The sequence below is a fragment of the Colletotrichum aenigma genome (assembly GCF_013390185.1).
Source record: "Colletotrichum aenigma strain Cg56 chromosome Unknown KSG_Cg56_contig04, whole genome shotgun sequence".
In the NCBI taxonomy this organism is placed as follows: Eukaryota; Fungi; Ascomycota; class Sordariomycetes; order Glomerellales; family Glomerellaceae; genus Colletotrichum; species Colletotrichum aenigma.
In genome coordinates, this window is record NW_023500910.1 from 1,805,767 (window position 1) to 1,830,101 (window position 24,335).

A 24,335-nucleotide genomic window follows, 5' to 3' on the forward strand; every position below is an offset into this window, starting at 1 on the left:
ATTTGAACTTAAGATACCAATATCAGATATGTGAGAGGCAAAAGGCGGCTATGGGAGGGGATCGTCGGAGCTGGCTTGTCGACTTCCGAGTGTTCGGAGATAACTCGTCGTACCTCCCACACTGGCCTGCAGTCAATCATCGCTTGACCACACCCACCCAGCAGTTTAGCCAAGATCATTTGGGCAAAAAGATGACGCAGGTCTTCTGCCCGCCTGGAGCTTCCTGAAAGGGACCTGATTGCCAGACGTGTTGGCGGATAAAACGATGGCCACGGGAACAGAAATGCAGCCGCCCGTTTATTTGGAGACGACATCCATCCCACCTGAGCCGACCACCAATATGACGACCACCGATGGAGAGCAGATCCAGCCGGAAACGTATTTGGTGAAGCGCACGGAACACTGCCCCAATAGCGACTTCCCTGTGCTAGTGTATCGTGGAGTGTTGGGCACTGGCGACGAGCTGGATGAGGATGAGGTATCAGAGAAGTTGCAGCAGTACGGGTGGGTGAAGAAAGTCGGTCATCTAGATCTTCTACTTATCTACCTTCAACTGATGAGGTGGTTGTTTTGCGCAGGGGACTTGGGGAACGATCACGTTGAAACACTTCCATCCCAATACTCACGAATGTTACGGTAACCATTCATCATTCTGTCTAGACGCATTCGGGATCTCTCTTACTGACTTACATCCAGGCATTTTCCAAGGCCGTTCTGAGCTCGTCTTCGGCGAGGGCGGCTCTGACCCCGCCGGCAGCGGCGTGCGGTGCTGGGTGCGACCCGGCGATGTTGTTGTCGTACCGGCCGGTGTGGCGCATGCTTCCGTCGCTGATGAGAAGGCGGCACCGGGGGAGAAGGAGTATCGATATGTTGGAGTGTATCCTGAGGAATCTCCGCAGTGGCGAAGTGAGATGGGGAGAAAGCCATTACAGGAGAAGCAGGGTCTTGTCGAAGAGGTCGAGGGGGTCGGTTTGCCGAGGATGGATCCTTTGTATGGTGTCGATGGGCCGTTGATAAAGATATGGAAGGCTGCGAGGGGTTAAGGTTCAAATCATAGATTATCTAGCTTCAATTTGGAAAGCGGAATTCATGTTCGGCGTTGAACCCTTTTCTGATTGTTGGGTTTACCAGACATGCTTTTTGACGAATAATTTGCTTCAAGGTAGGAACAATCCTGACCAAGATCAAGTGATTTGATTACCATGTTGGGGTCGGAACTATGCCCGTGAATGGGAAAAAAATGTGGTAGGCGTAGGCGCTTCATGTCTGTAGACCTGAAAGGCTTAGAATGCATTCGGATGCTTGAGTAATTAAAGTAATCATTATTCATGCTGCTTCCCACAGCTCATAACGTCATGCTGCTTCCCACAGCTCATAACGTCATGCTGCTCATAGTCCTTGTGAGCGGCGAATTTGAACGAAACGCAAGGTTTTGTTCAGAGCAAACAGTCTACACGGCCGTCTTATGATCCGACTTCTGTCCGTCATTCCGTCAGGTCGGCCAGCTGCCGCCATTGCAGGCTCGCATCGCCAGGTGCCAGGAAAGCTCCTGCTGATCCGAACGCGAGATCGGAGATGCCGAGATCTATTCGTGCAAAAGATAACCAGAGTTGCTCCTGACGGATCGACGACTCTGAGTGTGTCGGTGCCGTTCTCGCTGGACGTTGCAGGGGGGATTCCATCCAAGCCTATGCGTCCATCTGCCCATGCGTCCATCGGGTGCAAACGCCAACGCCAAGATTCTCGGCATGCCGGTCCTGGATATAAGAACGTTTTGTGGCTACACCTGTTCTCACTTGGTTGCGTTCATTCTCTGAGCTATCAGACTGAAGATAGCCACCGAGCTCATGAAGAGCACGGCGTTATAGAACTGTAAATAGACTGTGAGTTGAGTACCGCCACATCTTCTTGTCGATAAACTTACGGCTTTCCTCGATACTTCTCGTTCTTCATCATCGGATCTTGCCTCGATGAAGAGACGGCGAAGATTGGGTAATGTTGCCTTGACGACCTTTGTCAGAAACACAACAGTCAAAAGCTTCGAGGCTGTGGCTTACCATGGTGATCCTGGTTGTATACTTTGAGGTAAAGAGGGGTTGTAATTATCGGGTCAACGAAGCCGCCAGATAGAGATTAAGATCTATAGATCGCTTTCTATTCACAAATAGTGTGATTTCTCTCTTGAGTATCAGAAGATAATCGAGACTCTGGTGATGAGAAAGTGCGGGATGGACTGATGTAAGAGCACCAAGAAAGCAGGTGCCTTGGTATCTCTGACGACGAGCGACCCGATACATGCATGCAGCTAAAGTGGGGGTATCCAGGGGTGAGGTCCATTCACTTAGCGGGAAGGCGGCGCCTCAGCCAGGCATTGCCAGACTGCCAGGCTGGCCAGGCCGGGATTAAGGTTACGCTTGCCTGCGCAGTAGGGGGGCATTCCACTGACAGGTACTTCTTCGACCACCTCATCTTCTTGGCGAATTCCGACTAGGTGCACTCGCTGCATCTCCCGAAAACATTGACGACACAAAGAAAGCACCCGCCTGTCACATCGCCGACGGTTTCGTGTCGGATGAGCTTGTCCAGGTCCTGATCGGACTGGCCACCTCTCCCACTCCCCCGACCCGCTCCTGACGCGAGTTCACCGTTCCATCTTCCGTCCTACCACCGCACCCACCGAGCCCCTCGACGACACGCAACACATCCAGCACCATGGCGGTCAATCGCATTCGTGGGGCCTTTGCTCCCCCGAGGAAGGGAGAGACTTTCGAACTGCGAGCAGGTCTTGTCTCTCAATATGCCTACGAGCGCAAGGAGTCCATTCAGAAGACCATCATGGCGATGACGTTGGGCAAGGATGTCTCAGCTTTGTTCCCCGACGTTCTGAAGAACATTGCGACTGGAGATCTGGACCAGAAGAAGCTCGTCTATCTATACCTCATGTGAGTTTCCGCGGGGTCGGTCGCTATCACCGGCGACGACTGTGTCAAAGCAAGTTGCTGACAGGGGCCAAAGGAACTACGCAAAGTCGCACCCCGACCTCTGCATTCTTGCCGTCAATACCTTCGTTCAGGATTCCGAAGACCCAAATCCACTTATCCGTGCATTAGCGATCCGAACGATGGGGTGTATCAGAGTCGATAAGATGGTGGATTACATGGAGGAACCGCTGCGGAAAACGCTACGAGACGAGTCGCCCTACGTTCGCAAGACAGCCGCCATTTGCGTGGCGAAGCTTTTCGACTTGAACCCGACCATGTGTATAGAAAACGGCTTCTTGGAATCCCTGCAAGAGCTCATCGGCGACCCGAACCCCATGGTCGTCGCAAACTCGGTTCAGGCTCTCTCAGAAATCACCGAAACCGCCCCAGAGACGAGAGCCCTCGTGGTGACCCCAGCAACGCTCAAGAAGCTCTTGATGGCTTTGAATGAGTGCACAGAATGGGGACGCGTCACGATCTTAACCACGCTGGCCGATTACCCCGCCGTGGACGTTAAGGAGTCCGAGCACATTTGCGAGAGAGTAGCACCCCAGTTCCAGCACGTCAACCCTAGTGTCGTTTTGGCTGCTGTCAAGGTCGTCTTTATCCACATGAAGGCGATCAACCCCGAGCTGGTGCGGGCGTATCTCAAGAAGATGGCGCCTCCCCTGGTTACGCTTGTCGCCTCCGCTCCCGAAGTTCAGTACGTCGCTCTGCGCAACATCGACCTCCTTCTCCAGGCCAAGCCCGACATTCTTAGCAAGGAGCTGCGTGTTTTCTTTTGTAAATACAACGACCCACCCTATGTCAAGCTTCAGAAGCTTGAGATTATGGTCCGGATAGCCAACGACAAGAACTTTGATCAGCTTCTCGCAGAGTTGAAGGAGTATGCGCTGGAAGTCGACATGGACTTTGTCAAGCGCGCAGTCAAGGCGATTGGACAGGTCGCGATCAAGATTGAGAGCGCCAGCCAGAAGTGCGTCAATGCGCTGCTGGATCTGATTGCCACCAAGGTCAACTATGTTGTGCAGGAGGTCGTGGTTGTCATTAAGGATATTCTGCGTAAATATCCCGGCTACGAAGGCGTCATTCCTACGCTATGCCAGCACATCGATGAACTCGACGAGCCCACAGCGAGAGGATCGCTTATCTGGATCGTCGGTGAGTATGCGGAGAAGATTAGCAATGCGGATGAGATTCTTGAGAGCTTCGTAGACGGCTTCATGGAGGAGTTCACACAGGTTTGTCCTTCTTCCCTACATGTCGATTCCACCGCTAACTACAGAAGACCCAACTTCAAATTCTCACAGCAGTTGTCAAGCTCTTCCTGAAGAAGCCTGGCAACACACAAGGCCTTGTACAGAAGATACTGCAATCGGCAACAACCGATAACGACAACCCCGATATTCGCGACAGAGCTTATGTCTACTGGCGTCTGTTGTCGGGTGACTTGGACGTCGCCAAGAATATCATTCTCTCACAAAAGCCGGCCATCTCCACAACAATGACCAGTCTTCCCCCTGCCCTCTTGGAGCAGCTGCTGGCTGAGCTTTCCACTCTTGCATCTGTATACCACAAGCCACCGGAATCATTCGTCGGCAAGGGTCGTTTCGGAGCGGACGAGATTCAGCGGGCGGCCATCCGCGAACAACGGCAGGAGGCAGCCGAGAACCCTATCGCCGCGTCGGTGGCGGCAGCTGCCAACGGCAACCCTCCCCCACAAAACAACATCGAAAACCTGCTCGACATCGACTTCGACGGTGCTGCTCCTGCGTCTGCTGAGCAGAACAGCAATGTCAACACTCCAGACAGAGTTGCCAGCCCCTCAGGTGGCGCGCCATCAAGTGCTATGGCTGATATGATGGGTCTGTTCGACGCCCCGCCGCCGCAGCAGCAACAAGCAGCTGCGAACCCCATGAGCCCTGGAGCAGCAGGAGGTGGCGGCATGAACGACTTGATGAATGGATTCTCCGGCCTTGACTTTGGCAACACGGGATCAGGCCAGCCCCTGCCGGCGGCCATGCAGTTGAACCAGACCCAGAACCCACCCGCACAACCAAGTGAAGGCAACGGAAAGAAGACGAATGAGGATTTGCTGGGGTTGTTTTAGATGTAGGACTAATGGGGGCTGTTTCGTCCGGAGTCCAGGCATGCTGTTTGGAGCAGCAAGTTTCAAATAGGTTGATATATGACAAAGAACGAAGCCATGAAAAAGCCTGCCTCCTTTTTTCAACTTTTCATTGACATTTCCCGCAAACCAAAATGTATATACTCGAAAAAATGGGTGTCTTGGTCCAAACACCTATCGCGCCGTCCGAGAGATCCTGATGATGTCCTCCGTTTCATGATATCCGAACCTCATGCCGCATCGTCAAATATGCCATGTTTCTTCCCCACAACCCGTAGACCGTGGAGAAGTGAAGGAAGGGGCTGGGTATGTATTTAAAGAAAACGTTCCTCCTTTTCCCATTACTGCGCAACGCCCTCCACCCGTCCGCCGACCGTGCCGTCCAGAGGGGGACCGTCGGCGGCGGCGGCGGCGCGGTCGCGCTCCCACTCGGCGGGGGTCTGGCACTTTGCGCTCCAGGCGTGGATGCGGGCGATCTCGTCCTTGAGGGCGGCGTTGACGAGGCGGTGGCGCTTGAGGGACGTTTGCTTCTCGAAGGCGGGGGAGACGATTAGCGAGGTGAAGGATTGGCCGCAGCCGCCTGTGTGAGTAGAGAGAGAAGAGGTCAGCTGTTGCGTCGCAGGTCATGTTGGGAGGAGGTTGCGCGGATCGCGGAAGCGGCACCGGCGCCGGCGCCGGCGGGGTATGACGTTTTTGGTATCGTGGGAGGGTGGAGGGGGGTGGTTTCGCGTACCGGACATGTCTGTGACTTCGACGTGGACGGCCTGCAGGCGCTGGGCGAGGGCGTCGCGGAGGGAGGACTCAGTTATTTGGTCGGCCATTGTCTGTGTTTCGAAGATTGTGTTTGTTGTGGCTTTTGGCGGCGAAGAGGGAAGGAGCAGGGGGAGTGAGGCGCCGACGATGGGTTGGGTTGGGTTGGGGAAGGTGAGGGAATGGTTGTCGAAAACGTGAGGTGCTGGGGATGTTTCGGTGATTAGATTGATAAGATGGTGGGGTTTTCCTATCGGGCGCTGGACTGAGGTGCAGCTGTGAGTGCTGTCAGCGCCTGGCCTGTCGGATGGGTTCCACTGCGGCGGTCTGGCTCGGTGGCTTGGGCCGTGCGGGTAGGATTTTGGGGTACGTATCTTCGGTGTTGCCCCGAGATGTTTTCTCGTGGCAGGGGGGGTCGCTTTGTTTGCACGACATCTGATGCTTGGGGAGTGAGTAACCCAGCGTTGCACAATTATTCAAGGCTGAAGAATTTGCGGAAGGTGCTGCTGCACTTTGAGGAATAGTCCGTAAAGATTTGGATGGCTCCAGTTCTCTCAACCGCTCCGAACGCCTCTATCAGGGTACGAGACCCGAGATGATCACCTTGAAGTCTTCGCTTCAGAAGGTCTCTTCGAGCGTCGTGATCCGCTGGGGATAGAGGCCTTTTGTTCGTATTCACGTCTGATTCGAACTTTGCAAGCATATTTCCTCATGACTTGTCCAATCAGTTTGCGTTGTTGAAGAAGACGCTGCTCATCCTGGACCGTGTACGCGACACCCGTCCCGACGCCATTGATGGAGATTGGCCGTGGCGGTGATCAAAGGATGAAAGACCGCGGCAAGGTCGTAATCTCGGACGTGTGAATACATCCAACAGGATGTCGAAACACTTTTCTTTTCCCGCCGATGCTGGGAAGGAGGGCTTGTCGTTTTTGTTTGCAGCCCGATTCTCATTTCCGTTGGAACCGCCCGTGGAATTGACTGCCACCCCGCCGACCGAGGCGACGATTTAGACGTTCACAAGCATTCAGCGCCAGTCTGCCATTGAATGCCAGACCACCTCGAGGAAAATATGGGCGAGGGTACTACAAGGCGTACCTCACAACAGGTGGTCACGCTTCTTCTGCCTCGACATGCTGCCCCCTTGTGGGTTCTATGCCTGACGATGAATGGCTCGGAAGGCGATCGCGGCATACAATTGTTGGCATTAGGCACGAGATGGTCACCTCGGTTGCTATCATGACTGGTGGGATGGGAAGATTGGAAACAGCTATAACCACACGGTATAAAGCCCATCTTGATGCTCGAGTCTCATTGACGATCACAGCAAGGGCTAATCCCGTCACATATTTGGACTCTTCGTGCAACCCGGTGCGAGGTCACGAATCAAACACATCACAAGTCAGCGATCAGGAAAGACGAGCGGATAAGAAGAAAGGAAACCAATTCAAATCCAGTCCAACCACTCAACAATGCCAACATCTAGTCCGACTTCCGTGACCGCTGAAAACAATTTGTGTGCGCGTCATTATGCCTCTGATCTCTCCTTTTCCTTTGTCCAACATGTGTCTGGGATAGTCAAAAACATCGTTCTTCCAAAGTTCCCTGGATATGAGAAGGCGGGGGAATAGACGCAGTCTAGCTGAAGCCCCAAGTACCTAAACCAAACATTTTCAAAATCACTCTAACATCCATGTATGTGCCTCGCCGTACCCTTCCGGCGTTCACCTCCTCTTCGGCCGGAAGCAGGCCTCAACAACCATAGTCACCTTCAACCTCAAGATCCATCTCCTCTTGAGACGATGATGTAGGCCTGTTCTCCTGACCAGGAAACTGTTGAGCCAAAGCCGTGGGAGTCGTTGGGCCCTGGGACGGACGGTTCTCCCTCCGGCGCAAGGGTAATGTGATGGAGTCTCCTCGGGCCAAAGCGCTTGACTGCTGGCGATTGTTTCCGCGTCCTCGGGTCGGAGTGGTTGACTGCTGGCGATTCTGATTACCTCCTCCGAACGGATTGCTTGACTGCCGGCGATTGTGTCCGCGTCCTCGGGACGAGATGCTTGATTCCTGACGACCGCGGTCGTCTCCTGGGGCTCTAAGACTGGTGGAGGTGGAGATGTCTCGACCTTGCGCTGGAGGGTAGTCTCCGGACACGGGCTGTTCACTGGAGTCGGAGCGTCGGATTGCACAAAGTCGAGGGATTCTGAACCGAGTTCTTTCGATGAGGCGCTTGTCGGACCATGAGGAGCAGGTTTGCCATCTCGCCATGCCTTCCACCATATATGGTCTGGTCCAGGATAAGGCGAGCCGTTGACCTCCGACTTCATTTGGTAGCCCCCTAGGAACGCCCTTCGCAGGGCCATCTCGATGCCCTTCACGAACTCTTCCGGCTTATCTTGTACTCCCAGCTCGCCCATGATGGTAGGAATGATGGGGTTATCTATCGCATCCTCCCTCTCCCCAATCAAGTCCAGTGTGTCGAAGGTGGAGTACGTCTTCTGGGCGTAGGGCCTCTGCACAACGGACTTCTTCAAATGCTTCTCGGACCGCTTTGACTGCAAGTTCTCATCGGGTATGCCTCGATACGGGGGCGTCTTCGCTTCGACCTTGGGCCCAAACACGTCCTTGTGGCGTAGCCAGGCGGCGAACTGCTTGTCTGCATCAGCCCCAGAACACTGATCAGAGGTAGGGGGCCAAAAGCCACGCCACTTCTCAAGGGCAACAGCACTGCATCTCTCGGCAGGGTGGACGGGATGAGGTAGCTTCTGTAGACAGTAGGCTCTGCCAGACTTCTTAGCGTACTTAGTCTCGTACCATACCTGAGTGTCATTATGGTCAAGAATCACGACTCGTAACTCTCTGAGGCCCTGGTATCCATCTCGCATCGTGACGAATATGTTCCACGGACCGAAATCGTGGTGCTCAACACCGAGCTGAAAACCTTGTACAACACCGTGAATCGCCTGCTGCATCACAAGCTGCCGAGTCTTCAGGTCGAAGGTGATGTTCTTGTATTCGTTACCGTTTGTACGGAAGCGGACAGGTCCGGGACGCGGTGCGAGGGTACCCCAGTCTTGATCATCGTCATCGCGAATGCACAAGTCCTCGACAGAGAAGCCGTCAATGTGCTCAATGAGAACTAAACCAACGTGTCTTGAGACCGTGTGGCCCTTCTCGTCCATACCGCCAGCGACTTTCATGGCCCAGCCGCCATAGAATTGCGGCATAGTGTGCGGGTAACCGGTCTTCTTGTTCCAGCGATAGTAGGCATAGGCTGCGTGGATACGGCTTAGCAAGCCGTCGGCCTCCTCCGAGTTGCTGTAAGGACCGCCAAAGCTGCTCGGGAAAAATTGCGCGTCGATCGTCTTGCAGACAAGCTTCCTGGTCAGAGGCTCTTGCTTCATGCTTTTGTCGGTCCGACTGAGAGATTGCTGGTACCAGGCGGGGCGTTCCTTGCGCGGGACGGCCACAACCTCACAGGCAAAAATCTGCGAATATCGATTCTGATCAATCCGAATAGCCTCCGTGATCCTGATCTTGGCCTCGAGTTTCTTATCAGGTTTGGCAAAGTCGCGCAGCTCGCCAGGGCGGAGGTCGGATGGGAGACAATTGCGGTCGTACTGTGGCATGCCATGGGGGCGGACCGGTTCGTATGGGTACAGAGTCACCTCTTTGCCAACGGCGTACACCTCTGAAGGACTGATCCAAGTGGCCATGATGATGAGAGGTACTGGTGGTTGAGACCTGATGGTGTTGATGTCAGACTACTTATGAGTGATGATGGAGAGATGCGCTTGGGAGTGAGTGTCGATGAACACCTTACCAGTTGCTATTCTGTCGAAGATTTCCAGTGAATCATAAGTAGAATGAGCCTGGGCGAACTCCGAAAGGCTTGCAGAAGGAAACAATGTTCCGGTAGAATCTGTGGTCTCTCCAAGGAGAACGTGCGTAGACTTCGGGGGCTCAAAGAGAAACGCAGAAGATCAAAAGGTGACACAGAAAAGATGGTGACAACCTTGTAAGCTTTGTGGTACAAGCAGCTGGAGAAAGGTGCATGTATGTGAATGGCCACATCCGAGTTTTCCTGCATTCTTGTCAAGGTAACACACGGAAAGTATTGGAAATAAAATTGTATCGCAAGCAATCAAATGATCCAAGACAAGCTAGATTGATGGGTTGGAGGTGCAGCTGCCCAGTGGCCTCCGTCCTAGGCATCAAAAAACCTACCACATAACAGTGCCAAACTTACGTTGTACGTACACGTCGTCAATCCATCAGTCGGGTACCTGCATGTCAGCGCATGGACCTCGCGGCGATCTCTCCCAGTGATCTCTCCCGCCATTGAAGCTCTTTGATCAGACAAGGCAGAACCTAGCATCATCCACGTCAAACAGCCAAAGACTACTCCTTTCTGGCCACCGGATTATCAGACCCTACGGACGCTAAAGGGTTGGCGCCCGGCAGGCCTTCAGCGAAAATCCCGGAGCGCAGCCCTCACATCTGCCTTCACACCTGTCCCCCAAAGACCTGCCTCCTGCCCTCTCGGAATAGCCTCACATTAGGGTAGCTCAGCCGACTAATCAGCGGGGGTTTTGGGGGGGGGGGCTAAAAAAGGCGATTAATTAGCGAAGAGACCCCTGATATCGTCTTTACGCCCAATCTTTCTAAATATAACTCCCTCGCTCCGCTCCGCCTCAGGAGCTACGCTCCGGATCATGCCATCAAATGCAAAAGAACGGTGGAAGCACACAAAAAGATAGCGACTGTTGAGACAATATTAGAGATGTCATCCTATCATGGCTAGAACCTGCCTCTGAGAGCTTGTGCATTCTTCTACTAACGAAAGCTAAAATGGCAATGATGGATGGCATTCTCCCAGCTGGCGAGGTGAGCGCCAGCTCCGAGCTAAGAGGACAAACAGAGATGCGGGTAGATCAGACATCCACCAAAGTGATGTAAACTGCGGGCTTCCCGTATCCGTCTGGTCAATGCATTTTGTCGTAGCGGTGAAGATAGAGAACTCATCTTGACTGGTCTTAGACACCAAAGACGAAGTAGAAGTACGTATACCACGTTATCTTGGCTCTACTTCTCACTCGCGCCTGAGAATATGGGCAAAGCTTACGACCAAGTTTCGCGGCACGATCAATAAACAAACAGCATGGGTCTGTTGCCCAGTTATCACTGGCACCAAGCTGGTTTCAAGCAGGCCAAGGTGAGAAGGAGCCCACAGCTAAAGAGGGCGAAAGGTAAGGAAGGAGGTTGATACTCATAAGACGGTAGCAGAAGTTTCTGCTGCCCCATCATTATGCAGGTACTGCAGCTTTCAGATGTGCATTTGCTTCGTTGGGACTCTAAATTGAGCAGATTCCCTTCTCCATCCTGCTGTTCAGGTAGAGTAGAGGGAGGAACATCTCGTAATCAGGAACATATTATGCTTTTGTTGTTCTTGAAGGTGCTTATTTAGGCAGATATTCCTTAGGTGTTTCTTCTCAGGAAGAGACACACCTTCTTCCAGAGATGACTGTGAAAGAGTTCACCAGAACATTTCCCAGACAAGGAGCCACATTAGGAATGCCAGGTTCACCATCGTCAGTCCAAATTGTTTGCATGTTTCAGAATGTCTGTCCAGTAGCAGGTTTGGCAAGACCCAAGAGCAGCCTCCCACTTGGTTGTGAGTCTGAGCATATGCAATGCAGAGGGGCGAGGTACAAGAAGCTGCGGCGAAGTCACGACAAGGGGGACGGGAACGGGAGGAAGAAGGCTGGAGACGGTCAGGCAGCTTCCGTTCGTATGCTACCCTGAAAGAACTGAGGTCCGCTGCTGCAAAGCAGTATTCTCGAAAAGATTGAATTCTTCCTCTCTTTCAATCTCCATCGTCCCCCTCATCCCCTGATAGATACTGCTCTCTATTGACACCACCGACTGCCATCGGCGTCACCTTTGGCTTTCAACACCGTCTCTCTCCATTCAGCACCATCTCCGTCTCTTGACGCCATCGTCTGTCGCTAACATCATCTCTCACCACCAACGTCTCTCACCATCCTCATCTCTCACTACCCTCGTCTCACTCTATCCTCATCTCTCGACATCCCCGAATCTCGTCATCCCCGGCTCTCGCTATCATCATCGGCCATCATCTCTCGCTACCATCATCTTCCGTCGCTGTCGTGGTCGTGGTCGTGGTCGTGGTCGTGGTCGTGGTCGTGGTCGTGGTCGTGGTCGTGGTCGTGGTCGTCGTCGTCGTCGTCGTCGTCGTCGTCGTCGTCGTCGCCGCCGCCGCTTTCTTTACTCGCCGTCGTCTTCCCCATCGGCTCCAGGGTCCTCACGATTCTATCAGTATCGAATTCATCCCCCGCAAAGGTCCGCCCCTCAAGAAATTACCTTACCCAACCTCAGTTGCTGATATCTCCCAGAGCCATGGCCGATGACAACCCCACATTCGATACAATTCTCAAGCCCGCCGATCGGCATGCCTACAAGTACAGGTCCCCGGAGAAGAACCCCGGCGACTCCAAAGTGAACGAGTCTTTCAAGAAGCTTGGCATTGCCAAGATTGTGGTGTGGAAGGACCCGAAGGATTGGATCGACCACGGCAAGAAGCTGGCCCAGACAGTGAAGAGCGGCAAATTCAAATACAAGGATCAACGCGGACTCGATCCCAGGGACGTCCGTCGTTTCCACCCGGTACCAGCCAACAAGGGCCATATCCCCGAGGTGGAACAGGACGCTATATTGATTGACGCTCGTCACGGCAAAGACGCCGTGGACGAGCTTTGGCGTCTGACTGACCCTCTGTACCCCTTGTGGCTCTCCTGCTGGAGGACGGAGTTTTCTGCGAGAGTTGCTGCAGCCTGGAAACAGGGCAAACTCCAAGTTGTCTACGATTTCTATTGCGAAGCCCTGGGTCTAGCCGCCGGTGGACCCTTGCCAGCTCCTCCCAACGACATCATCACTCTGAGAGATTTGTATCTACATCTCCTCATGGTCGCCAAGGCCAACAAGTTGATCACGGACCAAGGCGGAGAGCTGATGAAGTTGCCGTACATCGAGGGGAGAATCGATTCCATCTGCGTGCGCTGCCTCCCGGACACACGCATCAAGTTGGACTTCGGTATACCGAGTGGAAAGGTGCGCCCCACCAACGGCAAGGAGGGCAAGAAGGCGGGATTAGTGTCGAAGCATGCCGCAGCGATCGAGAAATACGCCAAAGGCCAGTGGGACCAGACACGAAAACGCCCTCGATCCCCAAGTGAGGGCAGTGAAGATGGCATCACTCGTCGAAGAAGTAGATGGTTGCGACAAAACGTCAGCACCGAGCTCGCAGATGATACGGAATATGACGAACCTGCAGGTGGTGATGTGAACATACGCATCCTGTGGAACTCCCACCTGGAGCTCTCAGCCTATTCACACAATGTGGAGGGTACCAGATTATATACCGCATCAGATCACACTCATTTGCGTTTGCCTTACCTGAAACCCCTGTTAGTGCGCGATTTATTACCCCTCCACGCTACTTTTTACTATCTATAACGACGCTACTAATATTAATTAACGCGCTTTTTAACATAATTTAGGCTTTTTAATACTATTTAGAGCGTAATATAAATATAATTTTATAATATTAGAGTAAAATAATAATAATCTAACCCCTATATAACTAGTATAGTTATTAAAGTTAGTAGTATTATATAAATATAAAAATATCTTTTTAAAACTAAAACCTCTATTAATAGAGCTAATAATATAAAAATCTTTTTTATTTATTAGTTTTTTAAAAAGAAGATTATAAAACAAAGCTTATATTATATTAATTTTAATTAAATTTAAAAGATATTATTTTTAATACAATAGCTATAATACAAAACTTTTAGTTAATTATAAAATAGTTAGCTAAATCCTCTATTAGCTTTTAAAAAAAATAAACTTAATTAAGAGGAATAATAATAGGTTTTAATTTTTAAAATAGAGTAAATATAAAAAAAACAAAAGGTTTTATATTAATAGTCGTATATTTAAACCTATAATTAAAGTTACTACTTAGTAGCTTTAGCTATAAATAAATTTTATAAAGAAGTAATATAACTTATTAATATTAGAGGTAATAAATAATAATATTAATAAAATTAAAAAGATATAATAGCTAGAAGTTAATAATATTAAAGCTATTATTAAAGCTATTATTGAGATTATTATAAAGCTACTAATTAATTTTATTATTAAAGAGGATAATTTGTTTAAAGAATATATATTATTATTTTTATTATAACTATTATTATTATTATTATTATTATTATTTCCTATAGAATTTTAAGTTTATATAGAGATTAAAATTTCTAAGAATAATATTAAAATATAATTAGATATTAAAATTAAAAGGATTAAATAAAAGAATATAAATAACTAAGCTAAATATATGATCTATAATATAATTAAAAACTTCTATTATAAATATACTTTATAGTATTATAATTGCTTTTTTATATTTAACTTTATTTAAGTTATTTTTTTAACTTAAATGATTAAGCTATATTCTCTAAAAACATGTTTTATATTAACTACTAAAAGCCTAATAATTAGAATTTATAGCTATTTAAATATTAAAAATAAATTAATAATATTATTAAAAATAATAAAAAGAAAAATAAGTTATTATAAGTTAAAATTATTATTTTTATTATATTAAAACTACTTAATTAGTATATATTAATCTTTATAGATTATTATTATAAATCTTAGTAGTTATTATTAGTATTATTTAATATAAAATTTACTTAAATAACTTTTTTAGTTATAATAATATTATTTTAAAACTTTGTTAAAATATTTTTATAATTTAATATAACTTTATAAACTTTATATTAAAATAATAACTTTATTAAGCTTATTTTTATTAAAGTTAGCGATATTAATAAACTATGATATCAATAGAGATAATAAGGCAATTTGTTGTTAATTAATAAGTTAAAATAAGAAAAAGCCTAAAATATATATTAAGTAATTTAAGCTTTCTATAAATATAAATTAAATATTAAATATTTTTATAATTATAATAATATCATCAACAATTATGATATTACTTATTTTCTTATTTCATTGAGTCTATTTATTTATTTTTAGATTTATAAATAATATCTTATAGTTTAAATAGAAGCTATAGTTAATACAGAAATAACTATTAATAAGTTTTTAGAGAATATTGTTATTAATATAACTTTATATTATAATAAATATTTCTATAGAAATAAACTTAAACTATAAAGCAAAGTTATATTAAAAATGAATAGTAATAGAAATAATAGAAATAGTATTCATAAGCTTAATGTATTTTATTTTAGCCTCTATATAATAAACTAAATTAATATATTATTACTATTATTATATTATTAATTTATTCTTATTATAAGTATTATATTTCTATTTAGTTATTATTATTAATATTATTATTAATAAAATTATTATTAATATTACTATATACTAAAAAATAAGATTTACTAATTTCATTTTTTCTCTATTTATTCTTTCGATTAAGTTTATATTAAAACTTGTCTATAAATATCTAAAATATCTCTAAAAAATAAAAAGGACTAAAAATACTAAATAAGATATTAATCTCTTTATTATTTTTTATACTATTTTATAAGCTTATTTTTAATTTAAATCTCTTTAAAAAGCACTAACTAATCAGTTTAATAAGAATAATATCTTTATAAATACTATAAAAATAATTAAAAGTAAAATTAAATAATTTCAAATTAAGCGAAATATTATAGATTTAATAATTAATCATAGTTTATATCTATTCTTTTATAATATTAAAAGCTAATAGATTTTTAAATAAATAAGATGATATTTCTAAATAATATAATATTTCTAGCTAATATTATTAAATAAAACTTTCTAATTAAAGTAACTAATAATATTTACTTTCTTATTATTTCTCTTATTTAATTTCTTAATAATAATAATAGTAAACTTTAATAAATAGAGAGAGGTTGTTTTTTATTTTTTTATATAAATATAAAGATCTTAATTTTAATAACTTATAATAATTTATTTAATAAATAAAATATACCTCTAATATTATAACTAAAGAGAAATATATTATAATTCAAATTTTATGAAGCTAACTAACTATTAAGATTAAATTATGTTTATTTTATATTAATATCATAATGTTTTAAATAAAATGTTTTTAATAATATTAAAATTAAATATAACTATAACTATAAATTTAACTTTATAATAAACTCTCTTTTTGATTAATATCTCTATCTATTTTAATATTAATACTATAGTAATAAAAATAATGTAAAATCATGTTAATATTTTTAGCTATTTTAAAAATATAGTTATAAAGAAAGTTTATAAAAAAGGCGTTCATTATTTTAATCTATTTATATTTTATATACTACCTCTATAAATAGTTTTTAAAATTACTAAAAAACATTTTAAAAAAAAATTAAAGTTTAATAAAAATATAAGTAAATATAGTAACTTAATATTATACTATTAGTAAGTATTTTCTAATTGTTTCTAGTTATATTATATTATATTATTAATAATTAAAACTGATTTTAAGCTAAAACCTCTCTATTTTCAGTAGTATAAAGTTCTTAATCTAATATAACGTTAAAAAGCTATTAATATCTATATATCTAAGATAAATAATATAATTAAGAAAACTATTAATAATAAAAGCTAGCAAATATAATACTATATACTTCTTTTTATAATACTCTATTTTAATGGCTTGATATTTTTCAGCGTTTAATTTATATATTTAATATTATTTTAATAAGTAATACTATTTTTGTTAATAAAAATAAATATATTAATAATATAGTTATAAATTAGTATAATATATACTTCTTATATAGCTTAATTCTATTATTAAATAATACATTAAATCTTTTTTATTATATCTTTTTAAAATAACGTGAAATTATTAATATAAATATAAATAAATTAAACTTTTCTATAAAAAAACCTTAAACTTTATTCAAATAATAATTAATTGTATTATATAAAAACTTAAAAATCACTTCTTTATAAATTAATAATATCTTATAATATCTAAAACCTATTATTTAATATAGTTTTAATATATCTTTAGATACCTCTTATTATTAATAATAGATTTGAACTATTAAAATATTATATTTAATAAACTTTATAATTAATTTATTACTAAAATAATAGATAAATAAAAACTTCTTTAATTAAGCTTATTACTTATTATTTAATAGCTTTAATATTATCTATTTTATAATATTAATATAACTTTAATTAAATATAGCACTAATAAAGAGAATAAATAACAAAAAAGCTATATTTTATATATTTTATATTCCTAGATAAATTTAATAATAAAATTTTTATTAGTAATATATTTAAAATATATTACTACTAAAAAATAAAACATAGTTATATAAATATTATTTTATAAAAAAGACTTTTTAATAATATTAATAGTTAATTTATATTTAGATTTTATAATAATGTATATTAATTTACTAATAATATAAACAGAATAGATAATAATAATACTATAAACTTTAAATTAATATATTCAGCAATAGTTTTAGCCCCCTTAGCGTTTTAAAATATATACTTAAGAAGAGTTAACTTTATAAAAAAAAGATAATATATAGATTCTAAGAAAAAAAAATATTCTAAAGCTATTAATAATTAATCTATATAATAATTCGTATTAATTAATATATTTTTAGCGTTAGCACGTATAAATAAGTAAAAGTAGCGTGGAGGGGCAATAAATTACGCACTAACAGGGGTTTCAGGTAAGGCAAACGCAAATGAGTGCAGTAGAGATTTACGACACTCTAGCCCACATCTTCATCCGTGCGCCTGATCAGACCATTCTGGAGGACACCACCGCACCGCAGCTGTGGCGTGAGGCTGTGCTGCGTGGGGGAATTGGGGGAGGAAGACTGGAAGTGTCTGTGTTCACGGGTGACCTCCTGAAGGATGTGCCCGCGGCCCGTCTTGCCATGCAAGACCTGGGTCGTGAGGAAGTGACTTTGGATGTGGTACCGCTGGATCTTTTAAACATGACAGAACTACCGGCAATGAAGAAGCCACAAACCAGCGAGGGCGAGGCCATAGACATGGAGGCTTTATTGCTCGGCAGATACGCAGAAAAGTCCACGGAGGCCGCAGCAGCAGCAGGAACGGAGCAAGCGGGAACAGGGGAAGCGGCACGTGAGGAGTAGAATGCCTTTAGAACAGCATTAGCTTGTAAGGGTAGGTAGATATGAGAGGCAGAGACGGGTCACATCATGATTGTCGAGTGAGAGGCAAACTCGTTCCGATCGTGACGGAAATGGAGATGTTTCGTTTGTTAGGAATCGATATGTTCAAGACTGTGTCTCTATCAAGGAAGTGAAATGTGATGCCGTGAAGAGGATTGCACAACTTTTCTAGGTATGCCACGAGATTGCCACGAGATGAATCTATCCAGTGCGGATGAGAGAAGGGGATGAGAGAAGGGGGTGAGAGAAGGGGGTGAGAGAAGGGGGTGAGAGAAGAGGGTGACAGAGGGACAGAAGGAGAGGAGAGCAGACCGCAAAGTCCGTTCTGACTGTCGTGAGATAGTGACTTTCTATCCGGATCAGTGTCCAAGTATCCTCTACTTTCTCCGTCGTACCTAGCAGACGTGATGCTGCGAAGAGCATTGCCGTGCGTCCGATCCCATGATCAATGGGGGCGCACCGGCTCGGTGTGGGGCCGAGATCGGCTCCGAGTACACCTCTTCAGCAGGCCAAAATCTCCTCTGCTGAGTACCTTCATGAGGGCAGATGACACCAGGTTGTCGTTTTCTCAAAGTCTAGGCTGAGGAACTAAATGAGTCCAAGCGGTTGATCCTCAGCTTGGTAAGTCGGAATATCTGAGGTCAAAACCCTTGCATTGGGGGACGGCCCCGATTACTGGGAATGGCCTGCTTGCCAACTCGCTCGCCTCACTGACAAAACATGGTAGGGGCAACAGGGAAGGAACGAAGGATGATGGGGAAAAAGTGCAAATCGAGTCCCCGCTACGTCGGCAGTTGTTCGGGGGACGTTGCAGTGGATGTGGCTTGGGGTCACATGCGGCAGTGGCACAGCAGCGTGCCTATCGATAGAGATAAGATATGACAATTGGGACGCGATAAGATATTGTAGAAGGAGGGGCCGTCAACAAGTGCGCTCCCAGAAGTCGGCCGACGGATCTAGACGCGTGCCGATCTGAATTGTACGGCCAGATTAACATCGCGACCGGGCTGTCACCTCTCACAACGACCCCCGCCTCCGGCCGCTGACAGACGACTCTCCTCCGGCGGGGAAAAAAAAAACAGCGCGTCTCTGAACTTCACATCAAGGGCGAAAAACAAAAAGGGGGGGCTATCGCGGCCATGGAGGAAGCGCACCGCAAAATCGAGCTGCAGTCCAATGAGGACCTGGCATACCTGCTCGACAACGTGCGCCGCGCCGCGCAGGACCAGCTCGACAAGGCTTTCCCCCAGATCGAAGGGAGCAGCGCGCAGGAGGACGAACTGAGGGCGCCCATCGAGCGTCTCGTCAACGAGGTAAGGACCCAAATCCACCAACCAAACACCAAACACAAGAAACGAAAAACAGCAAATCCAGAATGCTAACCTTCTCCCGCGAAAAACAGTACATCAACAAGACATTCACCTACGCCGCCCCGAACCTCTCCATAAACGGCCTCGACGCCGACCCCGCCGTCTTCCTCTCCCCCAACCGCAACCCCGACGAGCCCGAAGAGGCCTACGAGCCCTGGGACGCGCGCCTGCGCCAGCGCGTCGAGGACCTCGCCCGCGAGGAGGAGGACCTCCTCAACGAGATAGCCGCCCTGAAGAAGAGCGTGCCCGGCGGCGTCGCGGCCGCCATCACCCAGGACTTCAAGACGTCGACCGCCGCAGACGAGGCGGCGGTCGAGGCAGCTAAGAAGGCGCGCGAGGACGAGCTGAAGGCGAGGGACGCGGAGGTGCTGCCGCTGGACGAGGTGGAGAGGCAGGGCGAGACGAAGGCGGCGTTCGGGGGCGCGGTGGAGAGGCTGGGCAAGCTGAAGAAGGATATGCCTGCGACTGTGGCCAAGATGGAGAGGGCGAGGGTCGCCGGCGAGTATACCGTCACGGAAAGATCGTAGGGCGGTTGGGTTCAGGAGTTTTCGGCGTTGGGTTATACCACATAAAGTCTGCCGACGCGTTTCTACGCGTTAATCGTCAAAATCTCACGTCTATCCATGTTGGATCTGGTTGTCACGAAATATGCTAATTCACGACGAGAAGTTAAAGTGAAAGCGATAGTATGTATATTGTAGATAAGGTAACATTTCAGCCAAGGCCAACGCGTGTATGAGCGACTCTACAACAGAAGCTCTTATTTTTAACCATCCCCAAGCCCGCTCCAATTTCATCAACTCTCATGCAACAAGCCTCGCCAACGCCTCACCTTTGACTGGTGTCGTCCAGTATCAATAGCGCCTGGCCCCCAAAACAACAATCTCCCCGAGCTTCGACTCAAGCATGGCAATCTACCAGGAGACGCTTATGCCGCAGCAGGGGCCTTGGCGGGGTCGGCAGCACCGTCAGTGGTGACGGCGGTGCCGGCGGGGGCCGCGCCGCCAGCGGGGGCGGTGACGGTCTCGCCGCCCTTGTTCTCGATGACGTCGCCAGCGGCCTTGGGCTTGGCCCACCAGGGCTCGTTCGTGAACTCCTTCTCTTGCCACGGGCCGGCGTCGCTCCACTCGCAGCCGCCCTGGCACTCGCACTTACCACCCAAAGACTTGGGCAGGTTCTCGGGCGGGATCTGGTTGAGGAGCTCCTTCTGGTAGCCACCGCCGAGGATGTTGATCTTGGAGACGGTGACGGGGTCGAGCCAGCCCTTGATAACACTCCAGGCGGTGGAGAATCCCCAGGGAGCGTTGATGATGTAGAGCTTTCCGAGACGCTCGGGGTAGTAGTTCTGGGAGATGACGGAGGCCTTCTTGACGTAGTCGTAGACCTGGGGCAGGCGAGTGATGGGAACTCCCTTCATATCCATGATTGTGCAGCAGGTCTCGACAAGGTGGTTGTACTTGCGGGAGCAGGCGGGGAAGCGGGGGTCGGCGCACTTCTCGTACTCGACAGCAAGGTTGGTCAACATGCGCTCGGCCGTGGTGATCTTGTACATGGCGGTCAAGTCGATGCCACCGTAGTGCTCGATGTAGACGGGACGGCCATCCTGTTGTGATCGTTAGCGAACCTTGCCTATGGACCAAAGGTGTTTCTCAATTCGAACCTTGTCGGTCTTGTGGTAGTACTGGGGGTAGTACTTGAAGATGTCGGCCTTCTCGGGGTAGTCCCAGCCGGCAATGGTGTCGTCCAGGTTGGTCGTTTTACGCCAGGTCTCGAACTCGACGAACCTGGAAACGGAAGATTAGTCGACGGTCTTGTAAATCGTGGAAACACGGCGGGCAAGCTCACATCTGCTTGGAGAGGTTGACATCGAACTTGCGGGCGCGCAGGAAACGCAGCTGTGTATGCCATGTTAGCCGGGACTGGACACGCAACCCTTATCTTGCGGTCTAGCTTCCGGGAAGTCGTACCAGAGTCAGGGTATCGAGACGCTTAGAGTAGCCCTCAGACTCGAGCATCAGACGCAGCTGGGCGACCTGAGCCTTCTGCTCCTCGGTGAGGTGGCCAGGGTGACCGGGCTGGGCCGTCGGGGCGACAGTCGGGTAGTCGAACTGGTCATACTTGGGGTCGAGTTCGGTTTGGGCCATGGTGGGGCTGTTTAAGGGTCTTCTTCACGAGGAAGAAGAACGGTGTAGAGGGAGGAGGTGGTTGTGGTTGAAGAGGGAATTTCCCAAAAAGGCGGGGTTGGAAGAAGGAGGGAGAGGCGGTGGTTTTGAATCAACACGACGGTCAGTCAGTTGTTGTTCCAAGGAAGAAGAGCACAGAGAGGGCGACCGGGATCGTAGGTGTTCAGGAGAGAATAGACACTGGAGCTGGCCTGGCTGTGGGGAAGGAAGAGAGATCTCCTGCACAAGTGTAGGGGCGGCTTGAGAGGTTGAATTAAAGTGCACTTCGCTGGCCGTATGCCAAAATTCGTCATAGCGACCGGTCCCGCACGCTGTTGCCCCTGGTTGCCCCTCAAAATGGTACTAGCCAGCCTACACCGCACTTGCGCACCCGCATCTAATAGATACGAAGTACGTATGCTCTTTCCCATCAGCTCCATGAGCATCGCCCGCCACGACACTTACGTAACCCACTAAACCGCCGCCCACGCGCGGCCAGAGGCGCTGTAGATTGGTAGATTAGTGCATCTCGGCGAACGGCACCCAGCCCTGCCAGTGAACCTGGAACCCGGCCAGCAAGCGTGGTAGCATGCAGTGTTCCAGCACTATTTCGTTGGGCGACATGAGTCGAGCAACTCGAGTGGTGGCAGTGGCACGGAAAAAAGTGGCTGACTGGCTTAATTCCGGCCCTATGAGACATCGGATGGTTCTCAACGAGGTTGCTGTTGGGATGTGACATATGTCTGCTGGTGGGCGGTTCGCTGCGCTGGGACGATTCCGTCCGTGGTGTTGCACGGAACAATTCTGTTAGGCTCAAGACACCATCGGCAGCCGGGGTCTTTCACAATCCGGACTATGTATTTGATGGCTAAGCCACGCTCATTAGGCCGGTTGCCCGTCATTTAACCCTGGGACTCGTTTGAGGCTCTCAATTTCCGGGGCCGCATCATGACGAATCTTTTAGGGGATGGAACATTCGCACACGAGGCCTCCTTGAATTGCTGAAAAAATATCATGAAATCTTTTAATTGGTATCAACTCTCCGACTAGCCACCGGCCTTGGTCTTGTCCTCGTCCTTTTCGGCGCCCTTTCCGTCTTCCTTGTCTTTGCGCTTCTGAACAACCTCCCAGTTGTAGACTCTCGCAATGGCAACTTCCATGGTCTGCTCTCTGTCAATGGGTGGTGTTCCAGGTAGCGCAAGGGGCGTGAACGTACCGTAATCTGCTCTCTCAGGAAGTCCAAGTCCTCCTCGCAGTTTGATAGACTCAGTTTCGCCGTCGACAGCTTGGATTGCAGCAGCGTCTCGGCCTCATCGATGGGGTACGACAGCATCACGTTGGCCTGGCTTCGATCAGCATCATCATTACGCCTTCTGTTCAGAGAAAACGCACGCCCAGCCAGATGTAGACCTCGTTCGTCGGCGGGATCTTCGCCTTGGAGTATAGAGTGTCGTTCAGCTCGAAAGTCGTCTCAATCGGCTCGTCCTCATCCTGCGCAGTGTCAACACCCCCTATCTTGTTGCCCTGCGACTGGGGACTCCAACCTGTCTCAGCTTCAAGAACTGCACGGAGTCGAGCGTCTTCTGGATGTCGGGAATCTTGTCCTTCAATCCAGCCATGCGCTTCTGAAGGTTCAGCTCCATGAACTGGTATTTCCTGCACGTACACCAAGTGTTACCAAATTGTCCTGTCGTGTGTCCCTCTTTCGTCGTTTCGGTGTCCGTTCCGATTCGAATTGCGGGCGGGCGCTCGTCCATTGCTGGGCGACTCACGAAATCATCTCCTGGAAGTTGCGCAGAGTGGGCTCGACATCTTCGCGGGTCGTGACGTAGTCCTCGACCTTGTCGACGAACGGCGCCTTGGGGATTCCTCGAGGGTTGCTAGGCGTAGCATCCTTGCTGCGTACAGAGAAAATCGGTCAGCTTCGTCGAAATGACTGAACATAAACTGGAGGCAACTACCTGGCCGTCTCCGGCTTCTTTCCCTCTGCCGACATTGTAGAAATAAAGAGATGGTGCTTCAGCGCATCATCTGTTGGTCGGAAGGAGCTTGCGATTTTTCGCCAACGGTGTGGAGGGGAGCTGCAGTGACGGTCCGCTACTCACCCGATCTACGGTGGCCTGTTCACCGAGGTGAGGGGTACCTTCCCTGCCACCGAACTTGACTTGGTACGGGCGGATGGTGGGGTAGCTAGCTACCTTAACACAGATGCCACACCGAGACACAGAGATGTAAATGGTCGCCTCAAATACTTCTATATGATTATCCTGTTCGTTAATGGGAATGGTGGTTTCATGTTTCTTGCAAGTGCACGTCAGTTTCTTCAGCTGATTTACCACCATCGTAATTATAGTGACTTCTGACTTCAAATCATCCACCCACTGCCGTCTTCGTCGTCAACTACACACGCATCATTGTTTCGACTTGCATCAACTCTATCTTTTACGGCCTCAAATATCATTAACCCATTTACAGCGCTGGAAGCCATCTCTCCATACCGCCTAAAAGGAACTCATAAGCACATTCGAAGCAAAAAATAGTAAACAAAGGCAAAAGAAATGATCATTTTCCGAAACCGAGAATCGAACTCGGGGCTATGCCTAACCTCGCATCGAAGATGAGAGGGCATCATGTTGGCCACTACACCATATCGGATTCAACTGTTGAAAACC

The 24,335-nt window shown here is 47.0% G+C and overlaps 7 protein-coding genes across 7 annotated transcripts; 3 read left to right on the plus strand and 4 right to left on the minus strand.

The window, feature by feature from the left end:
• Positions 1-340: 340 nt before the first annotated feature.
• On the plus strand, positions 341-1,043 carry yjlB-2 (Uncharacterized protein; the record flags this gene model as incomplete). The annotated part of the gene is made up of 2 exons (XM_037321612.1): positions 341-521; positions 697-1,043. 2 exons carry the CDS (start codon positions 341-343, stop codon positions 1,041-1,043), a joined length of 528 nt encoding a protein of 175 aa, XP_037179265.1.
• A 1,669-nt stretch (positions 1,044-2,712) lies between these two features.
• Ap2b1 (AP-2 complex subunit beta) lies at positions 2,713-5,091 on the plus strand (the record flags this gene model as incomplete). Its single annotated transcript, XM_037321613.1, has 3 exons — positions 2,713-2,942; positions 3,016-4,222; positions 4,267-5,091. The coding sequence occupies 3 exons, from the start codon at positions 2,713-2,715 to the stop codon at positions 5,089-5,091; spliced, it is 2,262 nt and encodes a 753-aa protein (XP_037179266.1).
• A 359-nt stretch (positions 5,092-5,450) lies between these two features.
• CGCA056_v006363 (putative bolA-like protein) lies at positions 5,451-5,930 on the minus strand (the record flags this gene model as incomplete). The annotated part of the gene is made up of 2 exons (XM_037321614.1): positions 5,451-5,689; positions 5,843-5,930. The coding sequence occupies 2 exons, from the start codon at positions 5,928-5,930 to the stop codon at positions 5,451-5,453; spliced, it is 327 nt and encodes a 108-aa protein (XP_037179267.1).
• A 1,653-nt stretch (positions 5,931-7,583) lies between these two features.
• CGCA056_v006364 (uncharacterized protein) lies at positions 7,584-9,572 on the minus strand (the record flags this gene model as incomplete). Its single annotated transcript, XM_037321615.1, has 1 exon — positions 7,584-9,572. One exon carries the CDS (start codon positions 9,570-9,572, stop codon positions 7,584-7,586), a length of 1,989 nt encoding a protein of 662 aa, XP_037179260.1.
• A 9,698-nt stretch (positions 9,573-19,270) lies between these two features.
• Positions 19,271-20,028, plus strand: mis14 (Kinetochore protein mis14; the record flags this gene model as incomplete). The annotated part of the gene is made up of 2 exons (XM_037321616.1): positions 19,271-19,444; positions 19,534-20,028. The coding sequence occupies 2 exons, from the start codon at positions 19,271-19,273 to the stop codon at positions 20,026-20,028; spliced, it is 669 nt and encodes a 222-aa protein (XP_037179261.1).
• A 401-nt stretch (positions 20,029-20,429) lies between these two features.
• sec14 (Sec14 cytosolic factor) lies at positions 20,430-21,645 on the minus strand (the record flags this gene model as incomplete). The annotated part of the gene is made up of 4 exons (XM_037321617.1): positions 20,430-21,104; positions 21,162-21,285; positions 21,347-21,396; positions 21,469-21,645. 4 exons carry the CDS (start codon positions 21,643-21,645, stop codon positions 20,430-20,432), a joined length of 1,026 nt encoding a protein of 341 aa, XP_037179262.1.
• Positions 21,646-22,709: 1,064 nt separating this feature from the next.
• Positions 22,710-23,659, minus strand: CGCA056_v006367 (putative prefoldin subunit 3; the record flags this gene model as incomplete). Its single annotated transcript, XM_037321618.1, has 6 exons — positions 22,710-22,826; positions 22,880-23,005; positions 23,056-23,154; positions 23,208-23,319; positions 23,436-23,561; positions 23,625-23,659. The coding sequence occupies 6 exons, from the start codon at positions 23,657-23,659 to the stop codon at positions 22,710-22,712; spliced, it is 615 nt and encodes a 204-aa protein (XP_037179263.1).
• Positions 23,660-24,335: the final 676 nt, after the last annotated feature.